A 19,826-nucleotide genomic window follows, 5' to 3' on the forward strand; every position below is an offset into this window, starting at 1 on the left:
GTTTGTCTTCCTTATAAGGGATCAATTTTTCTGAAAAATTTTCAAATTTCAGAAAGAGTATTTCAGGAATTGAACAATGGTCCATTTTCCTTTATTTCTCCCCAGGTCACTTGCAAATGGTTTGCAGGTGGACTTATTTTCTCAAGTGACTGGTCTTGACGGCCTGATGTAAACCTAGAGAACTCTCATTACTGGGCGACCTGACACTTGTCCTAGCGCAGTGATCAGCCCCGGAGTTCCTCTGTGCCTCGGATCTAGGGCCACAAGACACACCCCTGAGTCCCAGGCCCTGCTCTACCCCGTTTCCTCCTCTGGGAGAGGAGAGAATGGTAGTCCTTAGCCCTCAGAATTATTAGAAGGGTTCCACAAATTAATTAAGTGCTTCGAGCCACACCTGCGGATAGTAGAAGCCGTGTAAGTGTCTGATAGGGAAACAAAGTCTATGCTAATAATTACTTGAAGGGTTTGTTTGAGGAATTCCTGTGACATCCTGTGGGGTGGAGAATCACCATTGGTCTCCTCTTGTCTCCATACTGGGGACCTCCCGGACACTGTCACCTGTGGCTCTGTAGGCCCGAATGGCAGATTCCCGGTTTACAGATGATGATTGGGCTCAGAGAGGCTGTGTTATGGGCCTAGAGTCACACAGCTGGTGGGGGCCTTTCCAAGTTGGGGTTCACACCCCTGCCTGTCTGAGGGTGGGGGTGCAGCCACCCTGTGTCCCAGCCGGGGTCAGTGATGCAGCCTGCGCCCCCGCCCCTCCCCCAGAGCTGACCATGGCTGAGATGCGGCAGAGCCTGGAGCAGGAGCGGGACCGGCTCATTGCCGAGGTGAAGAAGCAGCTGGAGCTGGAGAAGCAGCAGGCGGTGGACGAGACCAAGAAGAAGCAGTGGTGTGCCCACTGCAAGAAGGAGGCCATCTTCTACTGCTGCTGGAACACCAGCTACTGCGACTACCCCTGCCAGCAGGCCCACTGGCCCGAGCACATGAAGTCCTGCACCCAGTCAGGTAGCGCGCACCCCGGGCGGCAGGGTGGGGTGCGCTAACCGCGCTGAGGGCGGTTGGCCGATCAGTGTGGGTTCTGAGAGCGAGCGGGAGCGGGGCGCCTGGCTGCCGACTCTGGGCAGGGCTTTTGGTCTTCTCTTAGGGCGGGGAGGGTCCTCGGTGTCCGCGGGGCACAGGGCAGCCCCAAGACAGCGGGCCGTTCCCGGTGTCAGCAGCACTCGGGTCGGTCCTGTTTTGGGGGTGAGAATAGACCCCATCTCTAAATGACGGGGATTCCTACGTGGGGGCCCGGGTGTAGGTGTGCGGCCTGTGTGGCTGAGGCCGCCGCAGCAGCCGGGAGCCCTCCCCAGCTGGAGCAGGCCGGCCTCGGGCGAGAGCCGCAGCAGGGAGGACTGCCTCGTGGGCTTTTCAGTAACGCCTCAAAAGTGGATCTTTAGAGCTGGCTTTTGTGGCCAAGGACTCTGGCTTTTTGGGGTTGGAATTGAAAGTCTTGGGCTGGGGTGCCGCTTGTGGTTGGGCACCCTGGGTGCCATCCGGAGCACTTCCCCCTCCCCCAAAAGTCTCCATTTCAAAGAATTCACTGAAAATATCATATCAAAACCACAAGGTTGTCTGTCTGGCAAAACGTGCCGAGCTGGCGTGTGAGTGACTCTGATTGAGAAGCGGCAGTCCCGGGCCGGCAGACCCTGAAGGCCCTAGTGAACATCTGAGGCTGTGTGCTGACGAGACGTCACTCATAAGAGCCGGTGGCCGACTCCCGGGATGTCTTCTCGCAGTCTCTAGACTCCTGCTGCGTGGCGTGCGTGGCACTCCGCGGCACTCCGTGGCACTCCGCTGGTGTCTGGAGTGTGAGGTGCCCCTGGTGGGCCCTGCAGCCTGGCCACACTGTCCTGCGGCTCTGGGGCGCGGTGAAGCCTGGTTGATATGAGTCACTGTCCGCCGCCCGCTGTCCCCGCCGCCCTCAGAAGCTCTGTGCTCTCTGACGGGTCTTTGCCACCTGCCTCAGACAGAAACCAGTGTCCAGGGCTGTGGAGGACCAGCCTCCAAGTCGTGGCGGGCTCCTGAGGACAGGGGTCATCAGCTCCGAGAACACGCTTCCCTTCCACAGTGACTGGCTGAGTCGCTGAGGATTGGGAAGCCAAGGCGCTCTCACGGAACCCGACTCGGACACTTCTGGGTGCCTGGCCTCTCTGGGTCTGCACTGGACCCCGGGTGGGGCCTGACCGCTGGCGCCATGGGGCGCAGAGTGGGCTCCACGCGGGGCCTGAAACCACTGTGCTTGGCTTCCCATGGCTTCCCTGTCTCCCCTCTGTCCCCAGCCACTGCCCCTCAGCAGGAAGCGGATGCAGAGGTGAACGCAGAGACTGGGAACAAGCCCTCCCAGGGGGGCCCCTCCAGCGCCCAGCCAGCCGCCTCGGACGCCACCAGCGCCTCCAAAGAGAAGGAGCCGTCAGCCGAGAAGAGCAAGGACAGCAGCTCGGTGAGGACCCCCCGTGCCTGGCCGGTGCCACCCCCCCTTTGTGTCAAAGACCCTTGCCCTTGTGTGTCCCACCCACCAAAGTCCCATGCTGTCTGGGTTTGTCTGGAACAGAAGACAGGGCCGAGGGCGTGCCCCCGTGGACGGGCCACAAGGCGAGGCCGAGTTGGCCTGTGCAGGACCTGGCCGCTGCTCTCGGGACCCTCCCAGTTCAGGGCAGCGCGTCCAGGAGAACTCCGTGATGGGGATGATCCCACCCACTGTGGCTGCCAGTAGCCCCTGCGGCTGTGGAGTACTCAGGAAGGCGAACGAGACCGAGCGTCAGATTTTTAAATCTGACCTTAGTTCACTTAGATGCCATCGCCACGTCTGGCTGGCGCTGCCCCATTGGACCATGAAGGTCACCCCCCGCTCATCCCCCATGGACTGTACCCGTGACATCGATCTTAGGGGGCACAGGGATCATCTTTCATGTCTGTAGTCATTGTGGACTTGGCCGTCATCGTCAGATTATGAGTGGAGACCCTGGTCTCGGGGATGGTACTGCCTCCCAAGAGGCTTCCAACGTGAGCGGATCCATTTCTCCTTCTGTGGTGCAGCAGCCTGTGCGGGGTTGGGTCGGTCAGCCAGCGAGCGGGTGCAGGCCACGGGGAAGGTTCTCGAGCTCAGACGGGAGTGCTAGGGAGGGGCCACCCCCGCGCCGGAGGAGTCTGGCAGCCAGAGCACAGGTGTGCGCACACCTGTCCGACTCGGCCCCGCGGACCACGCCAGGTGGAGGGCACTGAGATGCCCTGGGGGAGCGGTGAGCACGCCCAGGACTCCCTGGGTTTCCCTGGGGGGCTCCGTTGGCCCCAGTGCCCTGAGTCCATCTTTCTTTGTATTTCTAGACCCTCGACCTTTCTGGCTCCAGAGAGACGCCCTCCTCCATTCTCTTAGGCTCCAACCAAGGCTCTGGTATGTCGCCCCCTGGTGGGCGAATGGCGCTTTCATTTCATGTGGGCAGGTTGGGAGCCATCTTGTCAGGGAGCCAGGGTTAGGGCCGTGGTTTTCAGGCTGTTAGGGATCTTTGGGGTGCCTCAGCTGGGCGGGCTTGTGGGGTGAGGGTGTGGCTGGGCGAGGCGGTTTCCCCGCACTTCTCCGCGCTGGTCAGGATCTACCTGCGTTTTGTTTCCCGGGGCCCACGTGACACTATCTGGACACAGGGTCCTGCCCTGGGAGATGCCAGGGTAAGCAGAGCCCCGTAAAGTCAGCTCCGGAGGGTCCTGGGGTGAAGACAGTGTGGAGGGGGCGTGTTTCTGGGCCATCATCCCTCTGGCAGGCTGTTTGGGGACTGAGCCGTGTGGGTTTCTCTCCTGGGGTTCCGGCTGCCCTTCTCTCTCGGCCCCGTGGTCTTTTCCCCACACTTTCCTGAACCAGTTCTGGCCACTGCAGGTGGGCTCAGACCCAGGCCTGGCTTGTTGAGGACCGTCTTGCTGAGTTCAGGGTTCTTGCCTATAACCTTTCACCCAGGGCCATTCTGCCTGCTGGTTCTCTTCAGCTGGAGAGCACATACTTAATGTCACTTGTGCACATCGAGCGCTTAGAGGAAGCAGTGTCTGTGGTCAGGTGGGCAAGGTTCCCCAGAGGCCAGGCCTGGAAGGGCCGGTGGGAACTGGATGGTGGAGATGGTGGAGTGGCTGGAGTGAGTCTAGGGAGGATGTGAACTTGGCCTTGGATTTGATTGAAGTGCCGTCAAAAAAGCACCGCCCTGGGGCTGGGATCGTGGCTCAGCGGTAGAACGCTAGCCTGGCCTGTGTGAGGCCCTGGGTTCGATTCTCAGCACCGCGTTAAATAAAATAAAGGCCCATCGACAACTAAATAATATTAAAAAAAAAAAAGCACCGCCCTTCATGCTCCCTTGTGGTCCCCAGAGGGAACCTCCAGTCATGGCACAGCGTGGCACTAAGATGCCACGGCATCTCGGATCGGTTCAGAACAGAGCCAGAGCGACTTCAGGTCTAGTGGCGTGGTAGCCCCAGAATATCGCCCTGCAGCTTGGCTTTCATGACGGTAATTTGAACGAGTTGCAATGATAAAAGCTTCTTTTGGAATCGAAGTTGAAAAAAAATGAGCTTAAAACAGGAACTGAGCAGCCTGTGAGGGGACTGTGGGTGTGACAGAGCGAGGGGGCGCATGAGGAGGGCCAGGCTGGAGAGTGCTGCTGCCCACAGCCGGTGCCGTTCAGAGGTTCTGCATCTGCGAGGTGCTGACGGAGGTGGCCCGGGGAGACTCGTGACGCTGTGTGTGTGGGATCTGCCAGAATAAGGATGGCATGTGGCACGGTGGCCAGGAGAGAGTGGTCAGGGCTGGAGGGCCTTTTTGTAGGTGGTCAGAGAGTAAATGCAGGCTCCGTGGTCTCTGTCCATTTGCTTCGCTCAGCCGTGGTAGCACGAAAGCAGGCCTGAGATGACACAGAACCCATGGGAGGGTGTGTGTGGGTGTGTGGGTGTGTGCTAATGAGTTTGGAAGTGCAGAAGCAGGCGTTGGGCTGTGCAGGGCTGAAGCATCGTGGGATCTGGGGAAGTGAAAGGAAGATCACTTGGGAGCCTGTGGCTGCTGCCAGTGGGGGACCTGAGCCGGGCGGTAAAGCCCCTTCTGGCGCATCGAGGATGGCAGAGGAGTGCTCACTGGTGCTTCCCGAAGGACAGGAGGCACTTGCACTCCTGGTCACGCCCAGTCCCTGGGGGAGAAGTCGCTATGTCCTGCAAGGCCCAGAGAAGCCAACCCGGAGGTCTGAGTCACTTGGAGAGTGTTTGCCGAGCCAGGACTCAGGTGACCCCAGACCAAAGTACTGCTGTTGGAAGTCAGAAGTGGTAGTGTCGTGCGCGTGGGGCTCAGTCACAGGGACCGCAGACGCGGCCCTGGTCTTGGTGTGCGCCTCCTCCCGCTCCCCTGCTCCTTCTTCCTACATGGCCTGCGTGGCTTGGTGTCCGGGTCCAGCCCTGAGCCACAGTCTTGCTCAGAGGACCCGGGCACCCCGGCCTTTCTGTTTTCTCAGCGAGGCATTGTGACTCCTCACCTGCACCCGAGCCTCGGCGCAGCTGGAGGAAGTTCCCCAGGACCACAGATCTGTCCCATGGCCCGTTTAATCTTGACCGCTGGCCTCAGAAGCACAGCTCCTCATCCGCCCCATCCTCCCTCCAAACCCCTTTCATCAGCCCCCCTTCCGCCCTGCACAGGCCACCTCGTTCCCTGCTCCCTCTCAGACCCCACCTGTCCTTCCTGCTGCCCTCCGTGTGATATGGGGGACACTCTGTCTTTCCCTCCTGGCCACCTTCAGCGTCTGACCGCTTCTTGCTTCTTGTCCTTTGTCATAGCCAGATTCTCCGCTCAGCTGCCTCCTTCCCTAGGCGCTTAAATACGCTTCTCTCTCTCTCCGTGCTCCCTCCTCCACCGCCCGCGTTGCCGGTGGAATGTTGTACCCTGAAGGCCGTGTCTGCACTGTGCACACTGGTGGCCACTAATCCCTGTGGCTGTGGGACCCTCAAGCTGTGACTAGGAGTGGAGTTTCATATTTTACTTTAGTTGACTTAACAGTAGCTCTGCCAGGTACAGTGATCCACACCTGTGAATCCCAGTGACTCGGGAGGCTGAGGCAGGAGGATCACAAGTTCAAGGCCAGCTTCAAAATTTAGCAAGGCCCTAAGCAACTTAGTGAAACCTGGTCTCAAAATAGAAAAGGGCTGGGGGTGTGACTCATAGGACTTCCATGTCTACAGGGGCCTTCCCCCAGGTGTTTTTTTGTGAAGATTGGGACTACACTGAAGGAGATGTGGTCCCCCGTTTTACGGCTTGGAAAGGGACTGGGCAAGGGCAGCAGGGGTGTGGCTCCACTGTGGAGCACTTGCCCTGTATGCATGAGGACCTGGGTTCTGTCCCCAGCCCCACCAACACCCTCACCCCCCAATTTTTTTTAATTTTAATTTTAAAATTTAAAAAAAAGTATTTTGGCAGAGGAGGAGTACTAACCAGAGGGTTCACTGTCAAAATGGAAGGACAGGAGTACTTGGCGCCAGGGCACTGGTGACATCTGCGTGTTGAGCAGCAGGGCCATGGGCCGTGGCCCTGTGGGATTGCAGACCTGAGCGCGCTCATTTCTTCCCAAAGCCACGTGTGCTGAGGAGTTGTATCAGAGCAGCAAGACTCTCATCTCCAGCCCCCTCACCCATCTGGCTAGCTGGTCAGTGCATGGGAGATGTGCAGGAGGTGGACCGTGCAGGAGGTGGACCGTGCAGGGGGCACCTGAGCTGTCTCCAGTACCTGTGCGGGGGTGGGGGGGGACTGAGGAGTCCCTGTGGAAGGAGAGGTTTAAGTAGGGGCGTGAGCTCCCTTGGTAGGTGGCATAGGCCTCCCCTGTTCATATTTTTCTTTTTTTTAAATAGATATTTTTTAGTTGTAGGTGGACACAATGATTTTTATGTGGTGCTGAGGCTCGAACCCAGTGCCTCACGCATGCTAGGCGAGCGCTCTACCACTGAGCCACGACCCCAGCCCCTCTCCTGTTCATCTTTTAAGACGTCACCCGAGCCTGGTGCTGTGGCGTAGGCCTGTAATCCCAGTGACTTGGAAGGAGGAGGCAGGAGGATCACAAGTTCAAGGACAGCTTCAGCAACTTAGTGAGACCATGTCTCTCAATACAAAAAAAAAAAAAAGATTTTACCTAAAGCAGCTGCTCGGGCCGACAGAGGGGAATAGGAACTAGAGCCGGGGTCTCTCCCCAGCCGTCTCCTGCTGGTTCTGGTTCTTATTAACATCCTCTCCTGTACCTCCATTTCTTGATTTGATTTTTAGACAAAAGGCAAGGGTGAGGTCCTCTTGTGACTTCCTCCTCCAGTGTCACTTAGGCTGCTACTTGGGGGCTACCCTGCAGGCCATGTCCTCAACACCCCCTCTTCTTGTGCTGCCGCTGGAGGCACCGTCCACTGACCCCACTTGACCCCCATCTCCTTCCCCCTCCTTCCCGTCATACCCTTTTGGGGACCGGAGCATCTGCTCTGTAACCGTGGTCAAGTCTCCTTTTGTCCATCTGAGTCTGCAAAGCTGAAGGGACAGTGGCCACCTGCAGGTCTGGGGTGGTGGGGTCATCGGGGAGTCCCTGGGGTGGTGGGGTCCGTTTCCTTCTCAGGCTTCCTTGCCCCTGGAGGCGCCCCCCCCCATCTTATTTTCAGTTTTTTCCACCAAACTCCTGACCACGCCAGCTATGTCCCTGAGGCCCTTTTCTTCCACTCTTCGCCTCTTTCGGCTGCAGGTTTGATTTGTGGGCGAGCAGTGGCCTCGCCCCTCTGCAACCCTGGCCCCTGCCCCCAGCTTCTCCAGCGCCCTCCACCCCTCCCTGCGCCTGGCCGGGTCACCACTGTGTTCACCGACCCGGATGCTTCCTTCCTCCCATGGCGCCCAGCGCCTGCCTGTCTCCTTGTTGGATTAGGCCGTTAGCAGAGCAGGTGGTTTTGAGGATTTTGCTTTCAAAATCTGGACACCCTGGGGCTTATCAAGTGCCGGTGGCTTTCCATTACCATGCACCTTGTCCCCCGCCTGTGGCGTGTGCTGTGTGCAGTGGTCCTCTTGGGGTTTGATCATGTGTTTGAAGGCCGCAGTGGCCCGGGTGGGAGCACAGGAGCAGCTAGCGCCCTCGGGGGTTGTGCGGAACCGGCCGGGACCGACTCTGAGCTGCCTTGGTGTCTCTTCAGTTAGCAAAAGGTGTGACAAGCAGCCTGCCTCCACCCCAACCACCACAGACCACCAGCCGCACCCCAACTACCCCGCCCAGAAGTGTAAGTATGACCCTGTCCAGCCGCGGCCAGCTCGGCTCACCAAGCCTCGTCCTGTGTGTGTCCGTGTTTCTCTGTGGCCGTGTCCTCCTGTCCTGTCGCGTGGGCTCCCCTCGCTCTGCAACTTTCTTCTTAGTGGCACCTCTCGAGGGCACTGCCCAGCTGCTTTAGGGCGAGAGCCGGCTGGGCTGGGCTTCTGGAGGGTCAGCCTCCATCTGATCCCAAGACACCAGCTCTCCGCGGCCGGTGGGCCGCATCCACTGGCCCTGCTGCGCCCGGCCCCCTGCTCCGGGTCTTCCAGGACCCCAGCTGGTCCCAGTTGTCACCAGAGCCACAAGGGTGACTGCCCTGTGGGACTGTTCTCATGTGTAGTGATGACCAGCAGCGGCACCCCCTGGGGACGCTCCAGAAGAGCTCCAAGGGCAGGGACGCCTAGTGGGGAGGGGCCAGAAGATCAAGGCCCCACCCCCAGCCCCGTTTCTGCCCGCCACAACACTGCCCCCTTCTGGCCGGCCACACGAGTTGCCAATAAGTTCTCTCCTGGTGACACCCGCCTGCCATCCGACCCTCCTGCCCCTTGTCTTCCAGAAACAGAGCTCCAGGCTTACCTCACGTGCCTCTTGCTAGGCGCTAAGAGTTGCAGCCCCGTTAGGTAATAGCAGGGTCCCTTCCTCAGCCACCCGATTCTGCCTCTAAGCTTGATCCACGACCCCTTCCAGCCCAGTGTCCTCCCCTCACCTCAAGAATGCTTAAAAAAAAAAAAAAATCTGCCTGAACGTAGTAACTTGGTAAGTGACCTGAGGCACGCGGGAGCTGGCTGCTGGCCGCGGAGCCTGCAGAGCTGGACTGCTGGAGGAGGGCCGTCACTGGCTCCTCTCTGACTCTTCTGTCACTGCTTGTCACTCAGCTTCCTTCCTAGTGCTGTGTCTGTGTGTCCTTGAAGCCATCCTAGGTCTCGCTCTGGTTCTGCATCCTTTTTAGACCCCCCATTGGGCCTGTGCGTCCAGGTGGGCTTAGCCCTCTGGTCCACAGTTGTCCTTTGTTATGATCCTCCCCTTGGGTGGACACTTGTGATTTGGTCATGGGTCTTATTTTTCCAGTTGCCTCTAGATAGGTTCGAGGACGGCGGCGGGGGGAAGCACTCTGCCCGCCAGTCCCCAGGGCCTGCCTCCCCGGCTGAGCCTGGACGCAGGGGTGCCCGGGCCCTAGTGAGGGTACAGGTCTGGCTCAGTCTTCCTGGGCGACTGAGCCCTGCCCCAGTGATCTTCATCCTTGACTCCCTACTGATTTTGCAGCCAGCTGTGTTAAGTCCTAAAACTCCTAAGTAGAGGTCCTAAGTTCCACCTCTGTATTCTAGAGAGCCACAGATTGGGGGAGACGGACGTGGCGGGATCTGGACCGTCCATCGTAGGGGGTGGGGAGGCGAAGGTGGCTCCCCGGCTGGGAGAGCGCGTGGCCGGCGGAGCGGGCAGGGGTGCTGACCGGTGCCTTCCCCCCGCAGACCACTCCCGGAGTAGCAAGTCCAGCTGCTGGGGCGGCGGCGAAGAGAAGCGAGGGTCGGCCCGCTCCGAGCTCGGCGCCGGCTCCAGCGCCAAGAGCCTCATCCCGAAAGAGTCTCGGCTCGACGCCTTCTGGGACTAGGGGCAAGCTGTGACCAGACCGCCCGTCCCACGGGGAGGACGCGGGCACCAGGAAAATGGGAAACGGCGGAGGCGGAGAAGGACCGCTGCGGGCGCCGCGGGCAGCCCCCACGCGTCCAGGCCCTCGCGAGCGCCCGCGGGAGGGGCGGCTGCTGTAGGTGTAAATACTGTACAATTTGTGGATGTCACTGACCTAGAGCACCTTCCCTTTTTATATTTGTATCGACTTTAACTTATAAAAAAAGAAAAACAAGTTTAAAAAAAAAACACCCAACAACGAAAGGAATGTTGGCTGCGGAGGCGGACGGGCAGCCCGCCCTCGGGGCACGCGCTCCTGGGCCGGGCCGGGGGCACAGTGGTCCTGGCCGGGCCTGGGCTTGCTGCTGCACGGGCCTCACCCTCGGCCCCTGGGGAAGCCAGCGCTGTCCGGTGTCTGTCCACAGCACGTTGGTTGGGTCAGGAGCTCCAGCCCAGCTCTGCCGTGGGGACCCGGCACGCCAGGCCAGTGGCCCCTTGCGGATGCCCACGTCACTGTGTCCTGCCACGCAGGCTCTGCAGACCAGGAGCCATGGGGCAGGGGCCGTTTATTCTGTGTGGCTGAAGTGGTGGCTCCTAAAAGGGAAAATCAACATCCTGTTTACAGAAGATGCTCGGAGGCTAGTGAGCCCTGCCCAGCTCGGCACCAACTCAACTCGGCAGCAAAGAGAAACCTTTTCTTGTTTGTGGTTCCTTTGGACACTCACTCACCCACGGGAGGAGATGCTGTGCTCCTAGAAGCAGGAACTCAAAGGCAGATGCACACCGAGGAGCGTGCATCCGAGGAAGCATGTGTGTATTATTTATATGATGGAGCTCTGCGTTTTTATGTAAGCATGAAACAGTGGCAGTATGAGAAAGCAAGACCGCCATGCTGTCTGTTACACTACGTAAGCTGTAGTACCATTTTGTATGTTGTGTAAAACAAAAAGCATTGATCAAAGCAAAAGGTGATGTATGTATATGAGAATATTAATTGTACGATATCATTCCAGTACATTCTGTTGTACATTTTAGTCTCGTTTACTTTCTCTTCATTGTTGATAAGAGGATGCTGGCTGTACGGTTTCCAGCTAGCCACCCACATTAGAGAAGAAAGAAGAACAGATATTAGAAGAAAGCAGGAGAGAAAGAACATTTGTGAATTGCAGTTGTCAAAAAAAAAAAATAGCCTAGCTGGCCTTATTTGTGAAGCATAATTGCTTTTAGCATATGGAAGTATTTTTTCACATTTTCTTTGTATAAAATTTGTATTAAACTTAAATATCTTTTTTGAAGATGGTGTTTCTTTGTGACTGAGCCCGTGGAGTCGCACGGTGTGGTCTTGGGTTCCTTCCCTCCCTCCTCCCCTCCTCCCCTCCTTCCCTCCCTCCCCTCCTTCCCTCCCTGCCTCCTCCCCTCTATCCCTCCCTCCTCCCCTCTTTCCCTCCCTCCTCCCCTCCTCCCCTCCCTCCTCCCCTCCTCCCCTCCCTCCCCTCCTTCCCTCCCTGCCTCCTCCCCTCTTTCCCTCCCTCCTCCCCTCCTTCCCTCCCTCCCCCTCCTTTTTTCTCCCTCCCCCCTTTCCTCCCTCTCCCCCTTCCCTCCCTCCCTCCTTCCTACCTCCTTCCCATCCCCCTTCTTTCCCTCCCTCCCCCTTCCCTCCTTCCCCCTTCTCTCTCCCTCTTTCCCTCTCCCTCCCTCCCCCTTCCCTCCCTCCCTCTCTCCCCCTACCCTCCCCCCTTCCCTCCCTCCCCCCTTCTCTCTTTCCCTCTCTCCCTCCCCCTTTCCCCCCTCCCTCCCAGGTTTTTCAGATTCTTCACATTTTTTTTTTTTTTAATTAAACTGTTTTGGCAAAATGGCTTGGTCGTCCTCGAATTTGCAGTTTTCCCGATGGTGGGGATGGCTGTCCATGTTTGCAGCCAAACACAGGAGGAGGGCCTGAGAGGCCAGCAACCCCCACAGGGAGGCACCTGACACCAGTAGCCCTTGCAGGAAGGCGTGAGGCAGTAGGGATGGCTTCTGTGGCCTTGGAGACCTGAGCCACCTGGATGTCCGTGGGCTTGCTGGCCTTGATGCTCCAAGCCTGGGAGAGGGCAGCAGTCTGGAGAGCCTGAGGCTACTTGATCTTCTGGGCAGCAGGTCCGTGTTTGCTCTGGCCAGTGGTCCCCAGATCTCCACCCCAGCCACCCTCCTGCCAAGGCCCCCGTTTGAAGGTGCGTGCCGTGTCAGTTCCTGAGTGGTCTGCAAATGTGTGCACTGCCTGGGCACTGGGGTGGGAGGTGGGATGTCCCCACCCTTGCCAAGCTTGCATTCCCTTGGGGTGACAACCAGTCATCCAGTCGTGGGGCAGCAATTCCCAGGGGACCTGCTAGGTGCTGGGATTTCAGCAACTGAAGTAGAGGAGGGACCAAGGGCCTGTGGGCTTCTCCCTTGGGCTCGCAGGAAGGTAATGGAGTGAATCTATGCAGGCAGGATCCTCAAGTCCACCAAGGGTCAGAGTGTCAGGCTTTGTGGCCAAAGCAGCAAAAGGGGACCATAAGTGGACGTGGCAAAAACCATAAAGTGTCATAGACCGACATTTGAGTTTCAGTTTATTGCAAAATATTTTTTCCCCAACCACCTAACAATGGGAACATTTTCTACTTATGGGCCCCGGAAAAGCAGAGAATGGGCTGGTGTTGTCAAGGGAGACAAGGGGGATGGTGTAGAGGAGGACCAAGAGGCGCAGGTGACTACCCGGTTGGAACCATCCGGCCTCCTCTCTGCAGAGGGGATGTTTGAGCCAAGACCTGAATGAAGAGCTGGCTGTGGGAGAGCAAGTAGGTGAGGAAATGGTCCAGACCGGGGCACTGTGAGCTTCATGGGCTTGATGGACCGCAAGAAGGCTGCGTTGGAGGGACGGTTTGGAGACACCGTGCTCTAGTCGGGGTCTGTAACATACATAGTGGGCTGTGGTTTTCCCCTTGATGCTTGGCTGGGAGCCACCTGAGAGTGTAGTCCATGCCCCCTCCGCCCAGCTGCTGTGGAAGCAGGCCCAAGGAAGTGACCAAAGGGCAGAATCCAAACTCAGAAACTGTTAGTTCCCTTTACGGGTGCCCATGTGCCCCTTCTCTGTCACCTCATCCTGAAGGTCAGTAAGGCGGGGTGGGCTGGAGCCCGTAGGGCCAGGGGGCCCAGGGGACAAGAGATGGGGCGCCGTCCCCCACTGTCTCAGCCCCAGCGGGCCAAGCCTTTCGCCTCTGGGCCTGGCGCACCTGTCCATGGCTGGCACAGTGAATTTTAGTTTTACGATTTATTGTTCTAGCTAGTTCTGTCGCCTGACTAAAAGTTCAAGAAACACAAGGGCCCACAGTATCAAGCCCTTCCATTCCAGCTGGCTCCCTCCAGTGTCCTTCCCGCCTGTCCCTGGGTTGGCGATTTCCAACAAACGCAGACATCTTTCCCAGTTCTTACAAATGGTAGTGCCTGACCTGCCCTTTTATCTAAAACCTTGACTGTCGTTGGCTGTGGTTCCTTGTTGGTACAGTTCCAGAGCATCTGCGGTTCTCTGATGGTGGCGTGTGCACACAGACCCACAGCAGGAGCCTGTGTACACCTGTCACACTGGGGGTACCGTGGAGTCTTGCCCCAGGCAGTTGCACCAGAGGGTCAGTGCGTGGTGGAGAGGGGGCAGGGCTGGAGGTCCTGTAACTTTCATCTGGGCCCACCTAACGTCTCACTCTGTGAAGACGCGATGGGGTATGGTGAGCCCGGAGGAGGCTGCTGGGACCTTGCTGGGCCACATCCCTCCCAGGGACCCGCTGGGACCCCCAGACCAGAGAGTCTAGAGGTGACTTTTTAATGTAGTTGACGCTTGCCACCTGGTGGCCACTTGTGGAACTGCAGCCACAGAACCGAGTGATGGGACTCCTGGATACTGGCCACAGCTGCTTATTGAGGCGAGCCCTGGGGACAGGGTGGAGCACAAAACAGGTGCGTCTTGGTCTCCATTGAGCCAGAGTTCTCCCTGGGAAGAAACCACCCAAGGACATCGGCCCTTTCCATGGTGTCTTTTGACGGGGGCCTTCTGAGAGCTGCTCCGATGACCCTGAGGGGCAGCGAGGGTCGACGAGAGCCACTGACCTGGCGGAGGAGCATCCAGGTGGAAAGAGAGACAACCTGCAAGCCCTGAGGTGGCCCCACATTTTTCAGGAAGCAAAGGCAGGCCCATGAGACGGGGAGGAGGAATTGGGGTGGGGTGTGGGTGAGGGCGCAGCGGGAGGGTGCGGGCTGCAGGGGGAATGTTGGGCCTTTGTGCCCCAAAGAGGGCAGGAGGCTGGCACAGGCGTTGGCTTGTTTTTCTAAACACTTTATTGTGTTTCATTCGCTCATTTAAATTATAAAATGATATGGAGGCATCAGTGTCGGTACAGGGGGTTGAGCTCAGGGGCAGCGACCCCTGGCCCACCTCCCTGCCCTGTTTGGTATTTTATTTAGAGTCAGCGTCTCCCTGAGTTGCTCAGCGCCTCGCTGTTGCTGAGGCTGGCTTTGAACTCACGATCCTCCTGCCTCAGCCCTCTGAGCCGCTGGGATGACAGGCCAGTGCCACCGCGCCCGGCTGGTATGGAGGCATTTTACATTATTAATTGGAATTGTGATAAAACACACATAAACATTTGCCGGTTTGGTCATTGTGCCGTGCACTGGTGTGCTGGGAACCAGCCGGGCTTCCCACTTGCTGACGGCGAGGATGGCGGGAAGGTGAGATCCCGCTTCTGCTCTGCCACCTCCGTAGGTGGAGGCTGTGCCAGCCAGAGGACTCGCGTGGACAGAGCCGTGACGGCTGACCTGCGGGCCCTGAGGTCTCTGGTCGGTTGTAGGGAGCAGGATCCACGCAGCCAGTGGCAGGGGAGGCACTGACGTCGGGTCAGCACTGTCGGCGAGGCTGGTGGGAGCCCCGGGGTCTCCCTCCTGCAGTGCCGCCCCGTCGGGTGACCAACATGGAGGCTGCGAAGGCGAATGGGAAGCAGCGGCCTCTGGTCGCTGTGATTAGATCTGGTGACAGTCCTCAGCTGCACAGCTGGCAGCAGGCTTCCCAGGCTGTGTCCAGGTCTCCCAGCCCTGCTGCCCGAGGCTGCAGAATCCCAGGCCCCAGTGGCTGGACAGGCCGCTGAGCCTCATCAGGTGGCCTTGGACTCCCCTGAGCAGAACTCCCCAAGCTCCTCCCACAACGGGCGGGACTGTCCCATTGTAGAGGACACCTCTGCTGCGGTCCCACAGGCAGGGCCGCTGCCCCCTGCCTGACCCCCATCCTTCTTCTCGCTTAGTAGCAAATGCCGGTCTCCAGTGTCTGCAGCTGCCTGGCAGCTGGCAGAGCACCAGACCCTGGCTGAAAGGAATCCAGGACTTTGGCTTCTTCAATTCAGGAAGGTTGGGCGGAAGCGGAGGGAGAGCTGGCGTTGAACCAGCCAGTTCTCCTCACCCTGCGGCAGGCTTTGCCATCTGACCCAGGGCTCTTCATGACTGCACCAAACTGCTGCCCCTGGCCCAGCGGACAGCGGATCCTGGGCCAGCTGAGCACTACTAGGTTTGGAAAGACCTGGACTCCCCTTGATGAACCCAAGGGGAGGGAATTGGTCATTGTGCCGTGCACTGGTGTGGTGTGGCCTTGGGGTGCACATCTCCTGCCCACCAGGTAGTTGATTTCAAAGCATCCTCGTGACCTGCCCAGAGAGACTGAGCAAGCTGTCTGAGGCCACACAGCCAAGCTGGACTTGAATCCAGTCTGACCTCTCTCTCTCTCTCTCTCTAAATGCCTGCTCCTAACCATTACAGTATCTCTGTCATCATTGGAGATGCTTTTGTTTAAAAACTACAAATTAATTAGTGACTAATTAGGCACTTTCTTCACTGAGCAGTTTCTGGCGCTGGGGACATGCTGGGGACATAACAGAGACACCGGGTGGGGAGTTAGACGGGCTGCCAAGGCCATTCTCCCAGGACCCGGCGGTGGGGACTGTGGCCAACAGGAGAGCGCAGCCAGTGCCAGTCCCCTGGGGGCGGGGGAGGGGCTCCTGGTGAGCATGCGCAGAGGCAGCAGGGGGATGCGCCAGACCATCCTTTTCTACTTTAGAAAAGTTGAGAATTTAGACTTTTTTTTTTTTTTGGTCCCAGGGATTGAACCCGGGGCACTTAACCTGTGAGCCACATCCCTAGCCCTATTTTGTATTTTGTTTAGAGACAGGGTTGCTGAGTTGCTGAGGCTGGCTTTGAACTCTCAATCCTCCCCCATAACCAGCCTCCTGCCTCAGCCTCCCAAGTCACTGGGATGACAGGCGTGGGCCTGTCTGAAAATTTCGATCTTGAGTTAAATTCCCCAGTTTCATACAGCTGGGTTAAAACTTGAAAAAATAGTGTGCGGAGCGTAAAGCTTCTCTGTGGGCAGCCTGAGTCACCAGGTGCTGTGCAGGGGCTGAGCCCGCCCCCTTCCAGCTGCAAGGCCGCAGCTCCTGTGAGCCTCAGTTTCCCCCTCTGTAAAACGGGGTTTATAAAAACAAGGAGTCCTTGGATGAGCTCGTTTGCCACGCCTGTTTGAAACTGGTGTTTTCCAAATCCTGGTCTGTGAAACTGATGTAAAAGATTGTGACCTGCATCATTAAAAACTCAAGGGTGGAGCAGCAGGATGTGTATAGCGGTACAGTGGGCGTGGCTTTGTGGAATACTTAACCGTGTGCATGCTGTGTACACACTGGCGCTTATCTATACACACATGTTAGGCTGGGTCTTAATGCGATCTTTTCTTCTGGTTTATTGCTATATTCAGGATATATTCTTGTTTTCCTTAAAGAGTTCGGGTCTCACGATGTTGTCCAGGTGGCCTTGAAGCCCCGGCTCAAGTGCTTGTTCTGCCTCAGCCTCCCGAGCAGCTGGCTCTGCAGGGTGGCCACCGCGCCTGGCTGTCATATGCAGCCCAAAGGTTTGAAAGCCACTGTTGTAAGTGCCATGTCTGGGGGCACTCCGGGCTGGCAGAGACGCTGGAAGGCCATTCCGCTGTCATCTCATTTTACAAAACAGGTTTGGAGAGGGAAGCTCCTGAGGTTGGAAGGGAAGGGCTGGCGCTCCACCTGGGCTCTTCCTCTCCAGGCGGGGGATAAGGTGGGCAAGGGCTTTGCCTAGGGCCTGGCATGTGGCAGGTGCTCTTGAGGGTTAGAAGCGGGCTTGAGATTGTGCCCTCATTGGCCACACAGGTGGCCAGGAGGATCCCTGACCTGGGGTTCTGTGGGCCCAGATACCCGCGAGTGGGAGCAGGCAGGGCAAAGAGGTGGCCTCCCCGTAACCAGCTCGCCACATAGTTCACGGTGACTTTTAAACACAGTGACTGTCCAGCGTCAGATTAGTGCCGTCCTCCAGAAACATCTGGATGTCAAAGTAAACCCCCACATTTTCTCACTTGATCTACTGTTACACCCTGGAGGCCAGTGGGAGGGTTGACATTGAGTGAGCCCCTGTTTCAAGATAAAAAACATGAAGGTCGGGGCGCAGCTCCCGGCTAGAGCGCCCTGGGCTCAGTCCCCAGCACTCGCGCACACACGTGGGGGGCCCAGGTTTGGAGCTGGGCAGAGGGCAGGCCCCTCCTTCCCCATCCCTGCGGGCTGCCTGATAGCTCTTGAAGCTGAGGCCCGGTCAGTGCAGAAGGGACCTCACGGGAACTCCTGGGCCTGAACAGGCCGTCCATGGAGCTGCCATCGCATCGGAGCCATCCTGGCAGCGAGCACAGCCTGAAGGAGAAACTTTGGGAATCTGTTCAAGACAGGACCTGCAGTCCCCCAGCACCCGCGCACACACATGGGGGGTGTGTGACCTGCAGTCCCCCAGCACCCGCGCACACACATGGGGGGTGTGTGACCTGCAGTCCCCCAGCACACGCGCACACACATGGGGGGGTGTGACCTGCAGTCCCCCAGCACACGCGCACACGCACACACATGGGGGGTGTGCGACCTGCAGTCCCCCAGCACACGCGCACACGCACACACATGGGGGGTGTGTGACCTGCAGTCCCCCAGCACACGCACACACACTTGGCAGAGGGTGGTGTGTGTCTTGGTCCCTCCTCGGGGCATCTGAGGGCAGCGCCAGCTAGCTATGGGCTTACACTGCCCCCTGGTGGTCAGTGGTAAGCACAGCTTTAGCAACCATTGCCTCGACCTAGGCTCAAAGCACCAGGAACACCGTCCAGCGCTTTAAACCCCAATTCCCCTTTACCCAGAAGGAACTTTGGCCCTTGCAGCAACACGGATGCACCTCGAAGACAGCGTGAGAGGGCCTGGTGCGGTGGCGCATGCTGTGGTCCCAGTGATTCAGGAGGCTGAGGCTGGAGGACTGCAAGTTGAAGGCCAGCCCAGGCAAGGACAGACAGTGCTTCAGCACTGAAAATCCTGGTTGGGTTACAGCCTCACAGCTTCCTCTCAGTGTGTCCCTGTGACCCACAGACGAAACCAAAGGAGCGGAACGGAATTTAGGATGGAGGGCGAGACGGTGGATTTGAGGGACATGTCTTGAATTCTGCATGGGGCAGGTTACCTGAGGTCACCCATTCCCGGAACTTTCAGTCCAACGAGCCAAGGAAGTCTGTTTTAAGCCACTTAGTTTCTGTCATTTGTAATGGGAAAAAGATCCCCAAGACAGCTCTCTGAATTCTGAATCCCTCGGCCAGGCAAGTCCCTGCTTCCTCTCCAGAGGCCAGTCTGGGGACATCTGTGGGGTCTCCATCCTGCTGGGCTTCTCTGGAAGATCTGGAGTCATTCGGAACCTCTGAGAGGCAAGTCCAGAAGGGTCGACCTCCTCTACTGCTAGAATGTTCTGCAGAGCCGCAAGGGACACAGGAGAGACGGGCAGGTTGGGACCCTGGACTCGGTGATCCGTCTGTTGGTCCATTCAGCCAACCATCGGTCTCTCTCTCTTCAGGGATGCGTCCATCCATGTGCCACCCACACCCGTCCACCCAACGTGCACGAAGTTCTGCTTTACGGTGGGGACTGAGACCACAGAGACGAGAAGGACGCCGTCCTTCCCTTCCAGCAGCTCTGGATCATCCAGAACCCTAGCTCAGACGCGTCAAGGCTGCACTGCCACCTCTCAACCCTGGGTCACCGCCACAAAAAAGCAGCCCACACCCGGGGAGTTCGACTTCAACGTTAAGGGGAGGGTCCATCTGTTTTGCCCAAAATGGCCCTGTGTGCTCGACTGAAATGGGCACCTGTTAAGTGAAAAAGTCTTTTAAATAAGTAATTGACTGTATTTTCCCAGAGAGAGCTCTGGTGTTAGCAGAAGGGCGGGTGGAAAGAGTGTCACCACACATGGTGCCTGTGGAAGGGGGGCCGTGGGGAGATGGGGCACCCAGGACTTTCCCTCCCTGGATCTGGGCGGCTCTGCTCTGTCTCCTCTCCAGCCAGGAACCAGTCCATCCAGTAAGAGCCTCGGTTCATCCCGGAAGAAGCCTGAGCAGGCAGCCCGTAGGAGCCCGAGCCAGGTGCTCAAGGCAGCGTTAGAGAGCGTCACCTCCTGGGCCCTCCGTTCACAGCCACCCACCCCGCCACCTCGCCACGTGTCCACTCACTGACCTTGGTGGCCATCTGTCCCTCCTTCCAGCCATGCCCTCATGCACCATGCAACTGTCTGATTGTCCCTGCGATGGTCCATCCGATCACCCCACACCCACAGTCCACCCAACCACCTGCGAGACATGGTTATCCACCACCCTCTACCCGCCCAGATGTTCTGCCATCTTCCAGCCGTCCAGTCACCTCGCCCCTCACCCACCTCCCACCCAACGATGGGCCACCCCTCAGCCATCTGTCCAGACGGCCATCCACCCATCCAGTTGCCCATGTGACCACAATT

General features: G+C 58.1%; 1 protein-coding gene across 33 annotated transcripts in view; it reads left to right on the forward strand.

Moving 5' to 3' along the window:
* Window positions 1-11,242, forward strand: part of Zmynd8 (zinc finger MYND-type containing 8) — a 97,764-nt gene extending 86,522 nt beyond the window's left edge. For 22 of the 33 annotated variants that reach the window (XM_078052004.1, XM_078052007.1, XM_078052015.1 and 19 more), the window contains 5 exons: window positions 769-1,008; window positions 2,325-2,485; window positions 3,370-3,436; window positions 8,209-8,292; window positions 9,791-11,242. In XM_078052004.1, the coding sequence (XP_077908130.1) occupies window positions 769-1,008; window positions 2,325-2,485; window positions 3,370-3,436; window positions 8,209-8,292; window positions 9,791-9,930 (692 nt within the window). In that variant the 3' untranslated portion in view covers window positions 9,931-11,242. The remainder of the gene's footprint in view (window positions 1-768; window positions 1,009-2,324; window positions 2,486-3,369; window positions 3,437-8,208; window positions 8,293-9,790) is intronic. The other 11 variants (XM_078052013.1, XM_078052018.1, XM_078052016.1 and 8 more) reach the window with 3 other exon arrangements.
* The last annotated feature ends 8,584 nt before the right edge of the window (window positions 11,243-19,826 follow it).

Source organism: Ictidomys tridecemlineatus, chromosome 5, assembly GCF_052094955.1.
Source record: "Ictidomys tridecemlineatus isolate mIctTri1 chromosome 5, mIctTri1.hap1, whole genome shotgun sequence".
In the NCBI taxonomy this organism is placed as follows: Eukaryota; Metazoa; Chordata; class Mammalia; order Rodentia; family Sciuridae; genus Ictidomys; species Ictidomys tridecemlineatus.